Source organism: Scyliorhinus torazame, chromosome 2 (genome assembly GCF_047496885.1).
Source record: "Scyliorhinus torazame isolate Kashiwa2021f chromosome 2, sScyTor2.1, whole genome shotgun sequence".
Classification (NCBI taxonomy): Eukaryota; Metazoa; Chordata; class Chondrichthyes; order Carcharhiniformes; family Scyliorhinidae; genus Scyliorhinus; species Scyliorhinus torazame.
In genome coordinates, this window is record NC_092708.1 from 168537407 (window position 1) to 168554605 (window position 17199).

The window sequence follows — 17199 nt, forward strand, 5'->3', positions numbered from 1 at the left end:
CAGTTTCACATAATTTCGGATGGCCACCCTCACCCTCTCGCAAACCCCCTTGTCTGCCAAAAATCCACATCCAACCTCCACTGCGGCTGCTGAACCTCCCTCTGCACCACCCGCAAGTCCTCCCAATGTGGCGCATGATTGGAGACAACGATCGTCGAATACTCTGATCCAACCACTCCCGCCAACAAATCCTTGTCCAAAACAAAGAAATCAATTCGGCAATACATATGGTGCACATGCAGTAAGTTCGAAAACTCCTTCGCCCTCGGTCTCTCAACCCACATAGATCCACCCCCCCCCCCCCCACACCCACCCACCCAATACTTTCCCAAAACCCTGCCAGCTCCTTCGCTGTAGCCAAAACCTTCAGGGACCTAGGGCACAACTGGTCCAACCTAGAATCCAGAACCATATTGAATCCCCCCCACCCCCACAATCAGACAGTGTATGTCCAGGTCTGGAATCTTCCATAGAACCCACCTCAAAAAGTCCACTGTAGGAGCGGTTTCAAGACCTGTGTATTGAGTCACCTTCCACGTGGGGTTATTCCCTGTGGCTCAACTCAGTACAGAGAGGAAAAAACACATCGACAACCTGGACAAGATGGCTATTTAATCAAGCTTGTTACGTGTACACGGAGAACAGACCTGGATTTCTGCCAAGAACTGTTCTGCTGATCAAAGGCCAGAACATAGTACTTATACAATTTTAAAAAATCAGTAGCCCACCCCAGTTGGACGCGATCCAAACCCTGAAGCTGCTACGTTTCAACTTATCCAAAAGAATTGCAAGCAATGTTTAAACTTCACCCAATAGAATTGCAAGCAGCACATGATTGATCCTCATCCTGACAGCTATGCTTACTAGTAACTTGCTGTGCACTCATTGTCTGTGAAAAGCAGGACAGCAAAACTAGCTTCCTGCATTGTTTCACAACGACAAGGGGGGCGATTCTCCGAGCCCCGCGCCGGAGAATAACCGCAACCGTGCCACGATGCCCCCACGCCGGCACGCGATTCTCCGAGGTGCGGAGAATCGGCGCCATTAGCGCCGGCGTGTTTGGCGCTGCGCCGGCCGCTGAAATCGGCGTGGCCGCAGATTCTCCGGCCCGGATGGGCCGCGCCAATACGACAGAGTCCCGTCGGCGCCGCTCACCCTTGGTCACTGCCGGCGGGAACTCGGCGCGAACGGTCGGGGGGCGGCCTGTGGGAGGGGAGGGGGGGCTCCTTCACCGGGGGGGGGGGGGGGGGCCCTCCGATGGGGTCTGGCCCGCGATCGGGGCCCACTGATCGGCGGGCCGGCCTCTCTTCCCCCCCCCCCCCCCCACCCCGGGCCTACTTTCTGGCACGGCCGGCCCCTGAACACCGATGCCATGTTGAGTCGGGGCCGGCGCGCTAAAGAGGTCCCCCACTCATGCGCAGGTTGGCGCGGCGCCAGGCTGGAGCGGCGTGAACCGCTCCAGTGCCATGCTGGCCCCCTGTGGGGGCAAGAATCGGTCGTACCAGGGCCCGGTTCGCGCCGTCGTGAAACGCGACGGCGTTCACGACGGCGCAAACACTTGGGCTCCATATTGGAGAATCGCCCTCAAGATATCAGAAGTGATGTCCTTCCGGACAAGTTACCTACCCTAAATCCCATTTGATTAAGGGGCTGATTTAGCACACTGGGCTAAATCGCTGGCTTTTAAAGCAGACCAAGGCAGGCCAGCAGCATGGTTCAATTCCCGTACCAGCCTCCCCGAACAGGTGCCGGAATGTGGCGACTAGGGGCTTTTCACAGTAACTTCATTTGAAGCCTACTTGCGACAATAAGCGATTTTCATTTCATTTCATTACTTATTACTGCTATGTCCTAAAAATACATGTTTAATGGTTAATAATGATCACTCAGTCCTATAATTCAACTCTATCCTTAATAAAGTAACTTATGTAAAACTACTCTAGTGATATGCTAACTATTTGGTTTTAAGAGGTATCATCGCTGAACCCCCCCTTCATCCACATCATCCCAATTTGGGGCATGTTCGTTCACTAACACCACAAGCATCCCCTCTAACTTCCCGCTAACCATCACAAACCTCTCCCCAGAATCGGTTACAATACTGCCGACCTCAAAGGCCTCTTGTTGATCAGCACTGCCAGCCCCTTCGTCTTCATATCCAATGCCATGTGGAACAACTGTCCCACACAGCCCTTCCTCAAGTCCCCCATCTTCAGGTGCGCCTCCTGAAGAAAGTCATTAAAACCCCTCTTCGCCAGCTCACTCAAGCCCATGCCTCGCTATTCCTCAGGCCCTCTCCAAGATGTCCACCGCCATCACCTCTTAACCAACTACGCCACACCAACTCCACCCACGTCAGCATCCCTCCCTTCCCCCTCTTGATCCCCCCATAAAAGATGACAAAAAAACCCCAACCATCCCTCCCCCACTCCCTCCATAGGTCGACCCCCCACTTCTCTCACGTTAACTAGTCAACCAGCTAGCTTAGTGGCCTCCACTCGAAGCCTCCAACTACCCCCTTTCCCCCAATTGCCCTTCACCTGCAAATCCCACAAACCAGTAAAAAAACACTCCCAATCCACACCATATAGTTGAAATACAACAACCCTCCCATCATGTAAACCCACATTCCCCACTTTAGCATCACCAAATTTCAATGCCCTTTCAGACCTCCCAATCCACGGTCTCTCAAAATCACTCGCCTCCTCCAGCATGTCAAAATAAAACTCTTGTTTCTGGTATGTCACCCACAAACCTTGATCAGATTATAACCGGCAGGCTGCTTGGCCAACTCCCCACCCAGATCCTGGTAGATCCTCAGCCTATTCTCTTTCCAGGCGCACTTTTTCCTGTACTTCGCCCATCTCAGTATCTTCTCCTTAACGAGAAAATGATGCAGCCACACCACCATCGACCTAGGCGGCTCCCCTATCTTTGACCTCCTCAGCGCTGTGTGTGCTTGATCCACCTGGGGGGGAATTATCAAAGATCCCAACCCCCACTAACTTCTCAAACATGCTCACCACATATTTAATAATAATCTAAGGGTAGCACAGTGGTTAGCACTGAGGCCTCATGGCGCCGAGGTCCCAGGTTTGATCCCGACTCTGGGTCACTGTCCGTGTGGAGCTTGCACATTCGCTGTGTCGGTGTGGGTTTTGCCCCAAACTCAAAGATGTGCAGGGTAGGTGGATTGGCCACGCTAAATTGCGCCTTCTTTGGAAAAAAATGAATTGGGTTCTTTAAATTTATATTTTTAAAAAAATCTTTATTTTTACAAGCAGGCTTACATTAACACTGCAATGAAGTTACTGTGAAAAGCACCTAGTCGCCACATTCCCGTGACTGTTCGGGTACACAGAGGTATCATTCAGAATATCCATTTTACCTAACAGCGTGTCTTTGGGACTTGTGGGAGGAAACCGGAGCATCTGGAGGAAACCCAAGCAGATACAGGGAGAACATGCAGACTCCGCAGACAGTGACCCAAGCTGGGAATCTAAACTTTGTGGCCTACATTCCCTCAGGCAGGCTCACGATCCGGAGATTCTCCCCCTGGAACAGTTCTCGAGGTCCTCCACTTCTCCCTCAATCTCATATGGCTATCCGCCAGGAGCACCATCTCCAGCGAGGCCAGCCGGTCCTCATGCTCCCCCACTGACTCTTCCATCTTCTGGAGTGCCAGACCCTGTACCTCCAGCCTCTGCTCCACTCCCTCGATAGCCGCCCGAAGCGGTTCCACCACCTTTGCCAGGTCTTCCGAGGCCTCCTGCCTCTGCTGCTGGAACTTTGCATTCAAAACGTCTACAGGTTGTTCGGTAGATCACTGGGCAGGCAACAACGCCCCACCACCCTCCACCATATTTTCCTGTGTCGCACCTCGAATAAACCTTCGCTTCAGCTGCTGCCTCTTACTTGTTACACTTCTCGTCGAATGCCATAAACTGGCCTCACTGATGGAGTACTTCAATTCCTCAGTGCTCATGCCGCTCACACCAGAAAACACCCCCTAAATCAGGTGGGAAAGGTCCAAAAAATTCCACCGGGAGTGGGAGCCACCAAATTGCAACCACTCTACGGCCACCATCAGAAGTCTCCAACATTCTTTTCTAACTTATCTTTCAATATGTCCTGCACATGAAGCCCCTGTTCCCTTTGTCCCTACACACTCTTTAGAATTATACTATTACAGGAGAGTGACGTGGATGATGCGTGTGAGAGCACTTGCGTATGAGAGATCATTGTATCACAGGAATTAGATTAATGACGAGAAAGTAAAGATAGAACTTTATTACGCCATTACTCACAATCCCTTCTGGTAAAATGCATCACCTCACACCTCTCTGTACTAAGTTCCAGCTGCCACATCTGTCCATTCTGTTAGCCTAGCTATGTCCTGTTGCAGTTGATTGCTATCATCCCTACTATTTCATACCTTCAAATTTGGTATCATCAGCGAAGCTTGAAAAGGTGGTGGTCCAAGCATTAACCCTTGGAGAACACAAACAGCTACCATCCTCTAGTCTGAAAACAACCATTTAACATAGCTCAATGTTTTCCATCCTTTAACCTAATTTTATTCCAGGTGACACTGATTCTCCTACTCCATATGCCTCAATCTTGTTGACCAGCCTTTTATGTGGTTATCTCTACCATCTCCGCCTCTACTGATATGATATCAACATCCTCTTCCTCAGTAAATATCAACACAAAGTATTCATTAAGTATTCGAACTTTGACCTGCATCTCTGAGCATATATCAACTTCTTTGTCCCTAATAGGGCCGTCCTCACCCAGGATATTTTTGGGTTAGCTTTTATGTTAATTGCAATTCTGTTCTAATAGTCTCTGTCAGTGTTATTTTCCTCATCACTATCCTCTCAACTTAGTGTATTTAGTGTGGTTCTCACTTGAAGAATTCACTTTACATACATACATAATTCATCCCTTTTGTCTCATTATATTCCCAAGCTCACTCATCACCAAAGGAGCCCTGGCTTTGATTCCCTTGCCTTTCTGTTTAGTTGGAGTTTACCTAGCCTGTACCTGAAACATCTCGCCCATAAGAATCACCCATTTTTCTGTTACAGGTTTTCAATGTCAACCTTTGGTTCCATTTTTCCCTGGTGAGATCCTTTCTCACCCCATTGAAATTAGCCCTCTTCCAATTTAGAAGTGCTACTTTAGGTTGTTTCTTTCTATTCTCCATTAATCCAAGTCATATGGTTCAATGATCACTCTTATACAAGTGTTCCCCCACAGACGTTTCATCCACCTCATTCCCCAGCACTACATAGTTGGACCAGAAACATATTCATCAAAGAGGTTTTCCTGAATACATTTCCGAAATTCCACCCACTCCTTTCCATTTAATCATCTTCTTCTTGAGTTCTCTGTCCGAAGGTAGATCTGACCCACAGTGCCACAATCTCCAACACTGGTAGGGCAAGGAGGCAAGTCCCAAATCTACCTCCCATCAAAACTGGGGATTGACCCACACCGACTGCCTAGCCTGCAATGAGTCAGAGTTTCTGTGGCAACACGCACTTTTACATGCATGTTGTAGCCTGGAGCTATGGATGGTGATGGTATAGGCTCCAATTTTCTTTCCATCACGTGGGTGACTAAGAATCTCTCCCGCTCTTACAAGCTGCCATTGGTGTATGCTGGAAGGATTAAAGGTTGGTGCTTAACCTGTTTGGCACCTTCTTTGGTCATCAAGTTCTAAAGTGGAACTTGAGCCCAGAGCTTTTGGTTCAGAGACATGGATGCTACCCTCTGCACGACAAGATCTCCCTTACCCATTTAATCATCCAAAGCAATATTTGGGTAATTAAAGCCCACAATATCGTTACTCTATTGTTCCTGCATACTTGATTTCCCTGCAGATTTGCTTTATCTCCAATAGCATAACCACCCTCGTTTTGTTTCTCAATGTAAACCAAATGGATTTTGTCCTGTTCCCTCAAGGACATCCTTCCTTTCTAGTACTATAATGTCTTCCCTACTGCCATTCCTCTTCCCCCTTTCCTTTCCTATTTTTTGTGCACACTATATATCCTTGAATATTAAGTGCCCAGTATTCACATTTTAAGCCATCTTTCTGTTATTACCACAAAATCATATTACCACACTTTCATTTGTGCTTTTCGCTCACCATCCTTATTCACCACACTCTGTGGGTTTACTTACAAGGAGTAGGGTTTAATCAAGGCAATGGGAGTTTTGCCTGCTGGCTGGAGAGATGGCGGGAGTTATGCATCCCTCCTTTCGTGAAGGCCCATTGAATTAACTGCCTTTCAGGCACTTAAGTGACCAGTAGCGGGCCTTCTTTCAGATCAAAAACCCCAGGGACTGAAATCCGTCAGCACAGAGAGCTGCCGGCCAATCCGAGGTCATCAGCTATCAATTGCCATCAGCACCATTGGGAGCCCATGGACCCACTAGAAGCCCAAGATTGTTGAGGGCCCCAGGTTGCAGATGAGTGAAGGGAGGATGGAGGTTGTAGGGTGGGGTCATAAGAGGGAGATGGCAGCAAGGGTAGAGGGTGGCTCTCAGCGGGCTTCGCTTCCCGACACCAGGACTCTCGTCAAGGCAGCGAGCACTTGATAGTGAGTGATGCCCCTCACCTCCCAATGCTGGCAGGGTTTGCTTTTCAGGCTTCCTGCATGGAGATCGTCCCAGCCGGGGCTGGTTGAATACCAGTGACGGCGGGATGAGGCCCTTGAGTTGACATTTGTTTCCTACCTGAAAACCTCAATTGGCAGCAGGGTACCTTTCCGCCTTGATTAAATTGGAGCCTCTACTGGGACCCCAACTGACAGTCTCTGCCACTCACCACCTCCAAACACACCTCAGGGGTGGGCATTAAATTCCACCCATGCACTGTAAACCTGCCTTTTTCTCCTCACAGTCCTCCTTAGTCTATTCACATCTAATAAGGGTATTTCTTACTTCTCTAGTACTATCTAACGCACTCTCACCTTCATGGACCTTACTCCTCTGTTCTACTTCTATAGCTGGTATCCATCCCGCTGTGTAATTTAGTTCAACTCCCTCTCCAACTACACCAGTGAATCACCCCATAAAGACACTGGTTCAGTCACTCTGAGATGCAACTGTCCCTTTTGACTAGGTACATCATTGCCCAAAAATTGCTCCAATGATCCCAAATCCGAAGTCCTCGCTTCTGCACCATGCCTCAAGACATACATCAATACTGCCCATGTTCCCATTTTTACTCTCATGAGCACACAGCGCTGGGAATAATCCAGAGATTACCACCTTCAATGTCCTATTTTTTTAACATCCTCCCTCGCTCCTGAAAGTCTGACCACAGAACCTCAATACCTGCCCTCTCCATCTTGTTGGTGATGAGTTAAAATCAGGAATCTGAAGGAACTGTCCAGCTTTCAAAGCTATCCAGGAATTGCCCAACCTGTCAAAGGGGGCCGAATACTGCCGAAATGCAGCAGATTACACCAGGCTGCCACCTGTCAAAGGGGGCCGAATACTGCTGAAATGCAGCAGATTACACCCAGCTGCCATCTTAATTTTTCACATGCACTGTTCCTGCTGGACATTCAAGGTTAATATCTGAGCTGTAGCATCTGAAATGTAGGCATGGATTTTGCGGTCATTGCCTATCGAATGGCAATAGCGCTTCATTGCACCTATATACTTGTGCACATCCTGTGGATTTTTGCACCGGAAATTGCACCAATTGGTAATCGAAAATAGCATCGTGCTCTCAACGTGGGCAGTACGGTAGCATAGTGGTTAGCACAATTGCTTCACAGCTCCAGGGTCTCAGGTTCGATTCCCAGCTTGGGTCAGTGTCTGTGTGGAGTCTGCACGTTCTCCCAGTGTGTGCGTGGGTTTCCTCCGGGTGCTCCGGTTTCCTCCCACAGTCCAATGATGTGCAGGTTAGGTGGATTGGCCATGCTAAATTGCCCTTCGTATCCAAAATTGCCCTCAAGAGTTGTGTGGGGTTACTGGGTTATGGGGATAGGGTGGAGGTGTGGGCTTGGGTGGGGTGCTCTTTCCAAGAGCTGGTGCAGACTCGATGGGCCGAATGGCCTCCTTCTACTCTGTAGATTCTATGAACAAGGTATCTGGGACTCCTGTAAACAGGCCAAACAACTGTATGTCTCCTTAACCAATCCGATGGTAGAACCTTTAATAAAATGTGCAAAATCTAGACCAAGAGGTGTAATTTAGAATATTAAATTCAATGCCAAATCACGTGCAGAAAACAAAATAAGTGCAGGTGAAAGAAAGACGGTAGAAAGAGAGATATATGAAACAAAGAAAAATAAAACTTATTTTTATTTAAATTCTTTAAAATCTTCAACAGTAATAAAAACCTGAAGGGATTTGATGCCAGGCTTCTAAAAGTAAAATTTCAATGCTAGAGTATGTTTGTCAGTAATTAAGGCATATCATGATATCAAAAATTAATTTAGACCAGAATAGACAAATCCTAACTTTTTCTGTCAGGTTTAATGGGTATTTATCATATAAGTGGCCCCCAACTTCACATTGTTGACCATGTTTCAATGCTGAGTCTCAACAAGACAGTTATTGTGACGTTTCTGGAATAGGAGGGCAACACAAGGCAGCACCTTCTTGACTTCCACATTTAATTGTTCATGTTTGGTTGCTGGAAGTATTTTTTAAGTTGCTCTGTAATAACGGTTAATACTGCCAACCTCACTGTCATTCTTGCTGCAAAACATGGGCCATTATGCATTCATCAAATATCATTTTGAGACAGATTCGTGTGGCTAAGCTGAAATTACTGCTTTAAATGTTGTAAGTTTGCATTAAGGTTAAGTCATTTATTTCTTCTATTTTGCAATTTCTTGTGCTGTTTATTTTATTTTTATTTTCCAACTAAGGGGCAATTTAGCATGGCCAATCCATCTACCCTGTACATCTTTGGGTTGTGGGGGTGAGACCAACACAGACACGGGGAGAATGTGCAAACCCCACATGGACAGTGACCCGGGGCCGGGATCAAACCCGGGTCCTCCCCGCCGTGAGGCAGCAGTGTTGACCATTGCACCACCGTGCCATTCTTGTGCTGTTTATATATCAAAAAGTGGAAAATCAGATTTTCATTCAAATGTGTATTAAGTTCAAAGACAACATTATTTTGTTTAGCAGTAAAGTGGATGGAGGAAATGGTTCCATGGAGATAGACAGTTTTATTAGGTCAAGAAATCTTCCTTTATGTAATACTTCACTGGCATTACCAGATATTATGAACCACAAACAAAATAATGTTTCACCAGGGTCTCTTCTGATCTAATATTATTTGCATTTACCTTTCCCCTTGTCTTCCACCGCTTTTGGGATTCACAAACACGAGAAGTGGATGCGTTCCAGGCACTGATGTAATCTGTAAAATAAATATGAAGTTTTGATAACAAACACCCATTGTATCAGTTTGTCAAGTGGGTGCCATTTAACTTTGGGTATACTCATATTTACAAAAATAATAATCTTTTATTGTGATTAACCACCTCCGGCTAGAGGCTGCATCCCAGTGCTCATTGAGTCATAGAAGATATTCTGCTCTTTGATCATAACTCGAACCATATGCTGTGAACACAGCCATTGAAAATAAATGCAATTAAAGATTAAAAACTCATTAAAAACAATGTTGATGCGTGTATAGCATTCACAAATTGTCAGAGGTAATTGTGCCATATTTTCCATAAATGTCCTACTTCATACTGGGGCAAGTAAAGCTGAACAAGAAAGAAACATGAACGTAATTTATAGTAAACACTAAACATGGCTTAAGTAAAAGCTGTTACACATCATAACAGCATGGCAGCGCAGAAACAAGTCATTCGATCCAACACATCCAACCCATTATTTACGCTCCACATGAGCTCCTCCCACCCTTCCTCATCTAATCCCCTCATCTAATCCCATCAACAGTCCTTCTGTTACTTTTTCCCTCACGTGTTTATTTAGCTTCCCCTTAAATGCATCCATGCTTGTTGCCTTAGTTACTCCTTGGGTAGTGGGTTTCACATTCAACCATCCTTTCCGGCAATGAGTTCTGGTCTCCTGCCACCCTGGGTGAAAATGCTTCTCCTCAACTCCCCTCTTAGCCCTCTACCACTTACCTTAAATCTGTGCCCCCTGGTTATTGATTCCTCTACTAATGGAAAAAGTGCATTTCTAACTTATTCCTCTTCTCCAAGTACTCGACCTATCAACTCTTTCAAAATCTAAAGTTTTGATCAGAACTATTGTGTCAGTAGCCAACCTGCTCCAATTCAGCTATATAACACATAACCTACTTGACAAAGTGGAAAATTGCCAATTAAGTCCTGTCTATAAAAGCAGGATGTCTCCAATCCGACTAATTACCGCTCATCAGTCTACTCTCAATCAGCAGCAAATTGGCAGAAGGTGTCATCAGCAGTGCTAGCAAATGACACCTACTCACCCAATTTGCCCAATGATGCTCTGCCAGGATCACTTGGCTCCAGACTTCAGTACACCACATGGTCTACAGCAGTTCAAGAAGGCAGCTCACCACCACCTTCTTGAGGGCATTTAGAGATGGGCAATAAATGCTGGTCTTGTCAGCAATATCCATTGCACATGAATGACCAAATAAAGGTCACCTCTCAGTCTCCTCTTTCCTGGAGAAAAGAACTCCAAGCTGTTCAATCTTTCCTGATGGGTATAACCTCAAAGCATCAACCAAGTAAATCTATTTTACATCTTCTCCTTTCCATAAAACGGAGACCAGAACTGTTAAAAGTACTTTCTCCTAGTGTGGTCTAACCAAGGTTCTATAGAAAGTTAACATAACTTTGCTGCTTTTTAATTTTATTCCTCTAGAAATTGATCCCGGTGCTTAGCTTGCCTTATTTATGTCCTTATTAATCTGGCTCGCTACTTTTAGTGATTGGTGTAACTGCACGTCCAGATCCCGCTGCTCCTAACTCTATCAAGACAATGGCATATGTGCTCTCCCTATTCTTCTACTGACGTTCATTGCCACTTACATGCCCATTGTTTGTATTTATTAAGATTTATATATATTTTGCCACAGTCCTCCTCTGTAAAATAATGCTCCTGATTAGGTGTGCAGTAACGGCAGCATGGTGGTGCAGTGGGTTAGCCCAACTGACTCATGACGCCGAGGTCACAGGTTCAATCCTGGCTCTGGGTCACTGTCTGTGTGGAGTTTGCACATTCTCCCCGCGCTTACGTGGGTTTCGCCCCACAACCCAAAAGATGTGCAGACTAGGTGGATGGACCATGCTAAATTGCCCCTTAATTGGAAAAAATGAATTGGGTAAAGCGGGGTGTTTCTCGGTGCCTGCTGCGCAAGTTGTAATTTCTGTGTCTGTAGAAAGAACACTTTCCTACAAGCTGAAACCTGTAAAACAATTGCGGTCAAAGTAGCAACTTTATTGCAACAGTATCTCTTTAAATACAGGGGGCGCGATTCTCCGCACCCGCCACTAAGTGCCTTTTGTAAGGGCCACGAAGAATCCAGCACGAGTTTTAAGGATACAAAGTAATAACATTTATTTACTATAACATATATACATAATAGTAGCAGTAACTTCCCTTGCTACATACTCCTTCCTGCTGGTTCCTGAACTGGCCAGCTTTATTTATACTAGGAGTTTACTAGTGGTTTCTCCGCCCCCCTCACTGGGGAAGCTCATACTCCCGCAGTATTGTGGGATAGTCATTAGTCCCCAGCCAATGGTAAGTAGGCAGGTTATAATAACCCTCCCCCTCAAAGTCCAAGGGATCCACCGAAGACCCTGGCGAAGGAGGGCGTCGGACTCGTTTGGCCGCAGGCCGGACACCATTTGCACGCGGCGTTGGATCAGGCGGCGTGTAACGAGACGGAGACCAGCGCTTCCGGGATGAACGGCGCAACGGTTGTACATCCATGGCCCGTGGACCCGAGGATTCCCCCTCTGATGCATCGTGTATCTCCATCTCGGAGTCAGAATCTGCTGCCTCCATCATGTCAGCGTCTCTATCTCCATTCGGTCCCGTAACGACCTGCGCAGGCTTCGAGTGAGGCACCAGTGGAAAATTGTGAGGGCTACCTTCCCTTGTCTCTGGTCTCTGCGGCTGTTGAAATGAGCTCCGGGAATCTTTTGAGGGGATAGTCTTCTGGACCGAACATGGTCTACATGTTTTCGCTGGAGACGACCCTGGGCTTGCATTTGGTAAGATATAGGGCCCGTTTGGTGAAAGATTACACCAGGAACCCATTGGGCACCACCAGCAAAATTCCGAACGAACACTGGGTCACCGGGCGCAAACTGCCGAATCGGTCGATGCCGAGAAAATCCCTGTCCCTGCCGTTCTTGTGTGCGGCGTACTTTTGCGCCAATGTCCGGGAAAACCATACTAAGGCGGGTGCGAAGTCTCCGGCCCATTAGGAGTTCTGCGGGAGCTACCCCAGTCACTGCATGGGGGGTGGTCCTGTACGTAAACAAAAAGCGAGCCAGTCTCGTGTCCATTGATCCGGAAGACTGCTTCTTTAGGCCTCTTTTGAATGTCTGCACTGCGCGCTCTGCCAACCCATTTGAAGCCGGGTGGGAAGGGGCAGTGCGGATATGGCGGATGCCGTTCATCTTCGTGAACCTCGCAAACTCCTCACTCGTGAATGGAGTGCCGTTATCCGTGACCAGCACCTCGGGGAGGCCATGCGTGCTAAACGATAAACGCATCTTTTCAATTGTTGTGCAGGACGTTGTCCCCTGCATCTTATGCACCTCTAGCCATTTGGACTGGGCGTCAATTAGTAGAAGGAACATGGATCCTTGAAAAGGGCCTGCGTAATCTTCATGCAAGCGTGCCCAAGGCCGCCCTGGCCATTCCCAGTGATGTAGGGGCGCGGCCGGCGGAAGCTTCTGATGCTCCTTGCAAATGGAGCAGTTTTGGGCCACCTTCTCAATGTCGGTGTCGAGGCCTGGCCACCAGACATAACTCCGGGCCAACATTTTCATTTTGGTCACGCCTGGATGCCCATTGTGCAAGTCTGTTAGTATCAGCTCCTGGCCTTTTTCCAGGACAATCACACGCGTCCCCCACAAGAGGATGCCGTCTTCCACGCTGAACTCTGACAGCTTGGAGGAAAATGCCCGCAACTCGCCTGGGAGCTGTCTATGCTGCCCACCATACAGGACTATGTGCCGAACCTTTGACAGGACTGGCTCCGTCTGGGTCCACTCACGGATCTGTGATGCCGTGACAGGCAAGGTGTCCATAAAATCTAGGGTTGCAACCACCTCACCGTCATGGGGGTCGACACGGGGCCGGTCGATAAAGGCAATCGGCTCAGTGCGTCGGCATTTGCTATCTGCGTACCTGGTTTGTGCTCCAGAGAATACTCGAATGCAGCAAGCAACAAAGCCCAGCGCTGGATCCGTGCAGAAGCAATGGGCGGTATTGGCTTATCCTCTCTGAAAAGTCCCAGCAGGGGCTTATGATCAGTCACGATGGTGAAATGGCGGCCGTACACGTACTGGTGGAAGCGTTTCACCGCAAAAACCACTGCCAGGCCCTCCTTCTCGATCTGCGTGTACTTACTCCGCTGCAGTCAATGTGCGGGAGGCGAAAGCTATAGGTCGCTCGGCCCCGTTCTCCATCTTGTGGGACAGGACGGCCCCAATACCATACGGGGATGCATCACATGTGACGAGCAAAGGCTTTCCAGGGTCATAGTGGGTTAGTAACCCAGACAACGACAATTGTTGCTTTACCCGCCGGAAAGCGGTTTCTTGCGGCTGACCCCAAACCCAGGTGTGATTTTTCTTTAGCAGAAGGTGCAAAGGGGCCAGCGTAGTTGCCAGATTGGGGAGGAACTTCCCGTAATAGTTTACGAGACCGAGAAAAGAACAAAGAACAAACAAAGAAATGTACAGCACAGGAACAGGCCCTTCGGCCCTCCAAGCCCGCGCCGACCATGCTGCCCGACTAAACTACAATCTTCTACACTTCCTGGGTCCGTATCCCTCTATTCCCATCCTATTCATGTATTTGTCAAGATGCCCCTTAAATGTCCCTATCGTCCCTGCTTCCACCACCTCCTCCGGTAGCGAGTTCCAGGCACCCACTACCCTCTGCGTTAAAAACTTGCCTCGTACATCTACTCTAAACCTTGCCCCTCTCACCTTAAACCTATGCCCCCTAGTAATTGACCCCTCTACCCTGGGGAAAAGCCTCTGACTATCCACTCTGTCTATGCCCCTCATAATTTTGTAGACCTCTATCAGGTCGCCCCTCAACCTCCTTCGTTCCAGTGAGATCAAACTGAGTTTATTCAACCGCTCCTCATAGCTAATGCCCTCCATACCAGGCATCATTCTGGTAAATCTCTTCTGCACCCTCTCTAAAGCCTCCACATCCTTCTGGTACCCCCCACACCCCCACTACTTGCCTTCAAACAACCGCGCAACCTCAAACGAACCATTGTTTGCAGCAAACTACCCAGTCTTCAGAACAGTGACCACGACAACACACAACCCTGCCATGGCAATCTCTGCAAGACGTGCCAGGTCATTGACATGGATACCACTATTACACGTGAGAACACCACCCACCAGGTACGCGTTACGTACTCGTGCGACTCGGCCAACGTTGTCTACCTCATACGCTGCAGGAAAGGATGTCCCGAAGCGTGATACATTGGTGAGACCATGCAGACGCTGCGACAACGAATGAACGGACATCGCGCAACAATCACCAGGCAGGAATGTTCCCTTCCAGTCGGAGAACACTTCAGCAGTCAAGGGCATTCAGCCTCTGATCTCCGGGTAAGCGTTCTCCAAGGCGGCCTTCAGGATGCGCGACAACGCAGAATCGCCAAGCAGAAACTTATAGCCAAGTTCCGCACACGAGTGCTGCCTCAACCGGGATCTGGGGTTCATGTCACATTACATTCATCCCCCACCATCTGGCCTGCGTAATCCTACCAACTGTCCTGGCTTGATGTAATTCACACCTCTTTAACCTGGGGTTACCCCATCTCTGGATCTGTAAAGATTTAATCACCTGCTAATGGTCGCATTCCAAGCATTGTTTGGCATCTTTGAATTTGTCTATATATGTGTTTCTGGAACATACCTCTTCATTCACCTGAGGAAGGAGCAGCGCTCCGAAAGCTAGTGACATCGAAACAAACCTGTTGGACTTTAACCTGGTGTTGTAAGACTTCGTACTGTGCTCACCCCAGTCCAACGCCGGCATCTCCACATCATCCTTCTGGTAGTGTGGCGACCAGAATTGAACACTATACTCCAAGTGTGGCCTAACTAAGGTTCTATACAGCTGCAACATGACTTGCCAATTCTTATACTTAATGCCCCGGCCAATGCAGGCAAGCATGCCGTATGCCTTCTTGACTAACTTCTCCACCTGTGTTGCCGCTTTCAATGACCTGTGGACCTGTACTCCTAGATCTCTTTGACTTTCAATACTCTTGAGGGTTCTACCATTCACTGTATATGCCCTACCTGCATTAGACCTTCCAAAATGCATTACCTCACATTTGTCCGGATTAAACTCCATCTGCCATCTCTCCGCCCAAGTCTCCAAACAATCTAAATCCTGCTGTATCCTCTGACAGTCCTCATCGCTATCCGCAATTCCACCAACCTTTGTGTCGTCTGCAAACTTACTAATCAGACCAGTTACATTTTCCTCCAAATTATTTATATATACTACAAAGAGCAAAGGTCCCAGCACTGATCCCTGTGGAACACCACTGGTCACAGCCCTCCAATTAGAAAAGCATCCTTCCATTGCTACTCTCTGCCTTCTATGACCTAGCCAGTTCTGTATCCACCTTGCCAGCTCACCCCTGATCCCGTGTGACTTCACCTTTTGTACTAGTCTACCGTGAGGGACCTTGTCAAAGGCCTTACTGAAGTCCATATGGACAACATCCACTGCCCTACCTGCATCAATCACCTTTGTGACCTCCTCGAAAAACTCTATCAAGTTAGTGAGACACGACCTCCCCTTCACAAAACCATGCTGCCTCTCACTAATATGTCCATTTGCTTCCAAATGGGAGTAGATCCTGTCTCGAAGAATTCTCTCCAGTAATTTCCCTACCACTGAAGTAAGGCTCACCGGTCTGTAGTTCCCTGGATTATCCTTGCAACCCTTCTTAAACAGAGGAACAACACTGGCTATTCTCCAGTCCTCCGGGACATCCCCTGAAGACAGTGAGGATCCAAAGATTTCTGTCAAGGCCTCAGCAATTTCCTCTCCAGCCTCCTTCAGTATTCTGGGGTAGATCCCATCAGGCCCTGGGGACGTATCTACCTTAATATTTTTTAAGACACCCAACACCTCGTCTTTTTGGATCTCAATGTGACCCAGGCTATCTACACACCCTTCTCCAGACTCAACATCTACCAATTTCTTCTCTTTGGTGAATACTGATGCAAAGTATTCATTTAGTACCTCGCCCATTTCCTCTGGCTCCACACATAGATTCCCTTGCCTATCCTTCAGTGGGCCAACCCTTTCCCTGGCTACCCTCTTGCTTTTTATGTACATGTAAAAAGCCTTGGGATTTTCCTTAGCCCTATTTGCCAATGACTTTTCGTGACCCCTTCTAGCCCTCCTGACTCCTTGCTTAAGTTCCTTCCTACTTTCCTTATATTCCACGCAGGCTTCGTCTGTTCCCAGCCTTTTAGCCCTGACAAATGCCTCCTTTTTCTTTTTGACGAGGCCTACAATATCTCTCGTTATCCAAGGTTCCTGAAAATTGCCGTATTTATCCTTCTTCCTCACAGGAACATGCCGGTCCTGAATTCCTTTCAACTGCCACTTGAAAGCCTCCCACATGTCAGATGTTGATTTGCCCTCAAACATCCGCCCCCAATCTATGTTCTTCAGTTCCCGCCTAATATTGTTATAATTAGCCTTCCCCCAATTTAGCACATTCATCCTAGGACCACTCTTATCCTTGTCCACCAGTACTTTAAAACTTACTGAATTGTGGTCACTGTTACCGAAATGCTCCCCTACTGAAACATCTACCACCTGGCCGGGCTCATTCCCCAATACCAGGTCCAGTACCGCCCCTTCCCTAGTTGGACTGTCTACATATTGTTTTAAGAAGCCCTCCTGGATGCTCCTTACAAACTCCGCCCCGTCTAAGCCCCTGGCACTAAGTGA

At 47.8% G+C, this 17199-nt stretch overlaps 1 protein-coding gene across 4 annotated transcripts in view; it reads right to left on the reverse strand.

Annotated features, from left to right (window-relative positions):
- dgkg (diacylglycerol kinase, gamma) overlaps positions 1-17199 on the reverse strand; it is a 985082-nt gene that overhangs the window by 437842 nt on the left and 530041 nt on the right. For all 4 annotated transcript variants that reach the window (XM_072479609.1, XM_072479595.1, XM_072479601.1 and 1 more), the window contains one exon: positions 9330-9403. In XM_072479609.1, the coding sequence (XP_072335710.1) occupies positions 9330-9403 (74 nt within the window). The remainder of the gene's footprint in view (positions 1-9329; positions 9404-17199) is intronic.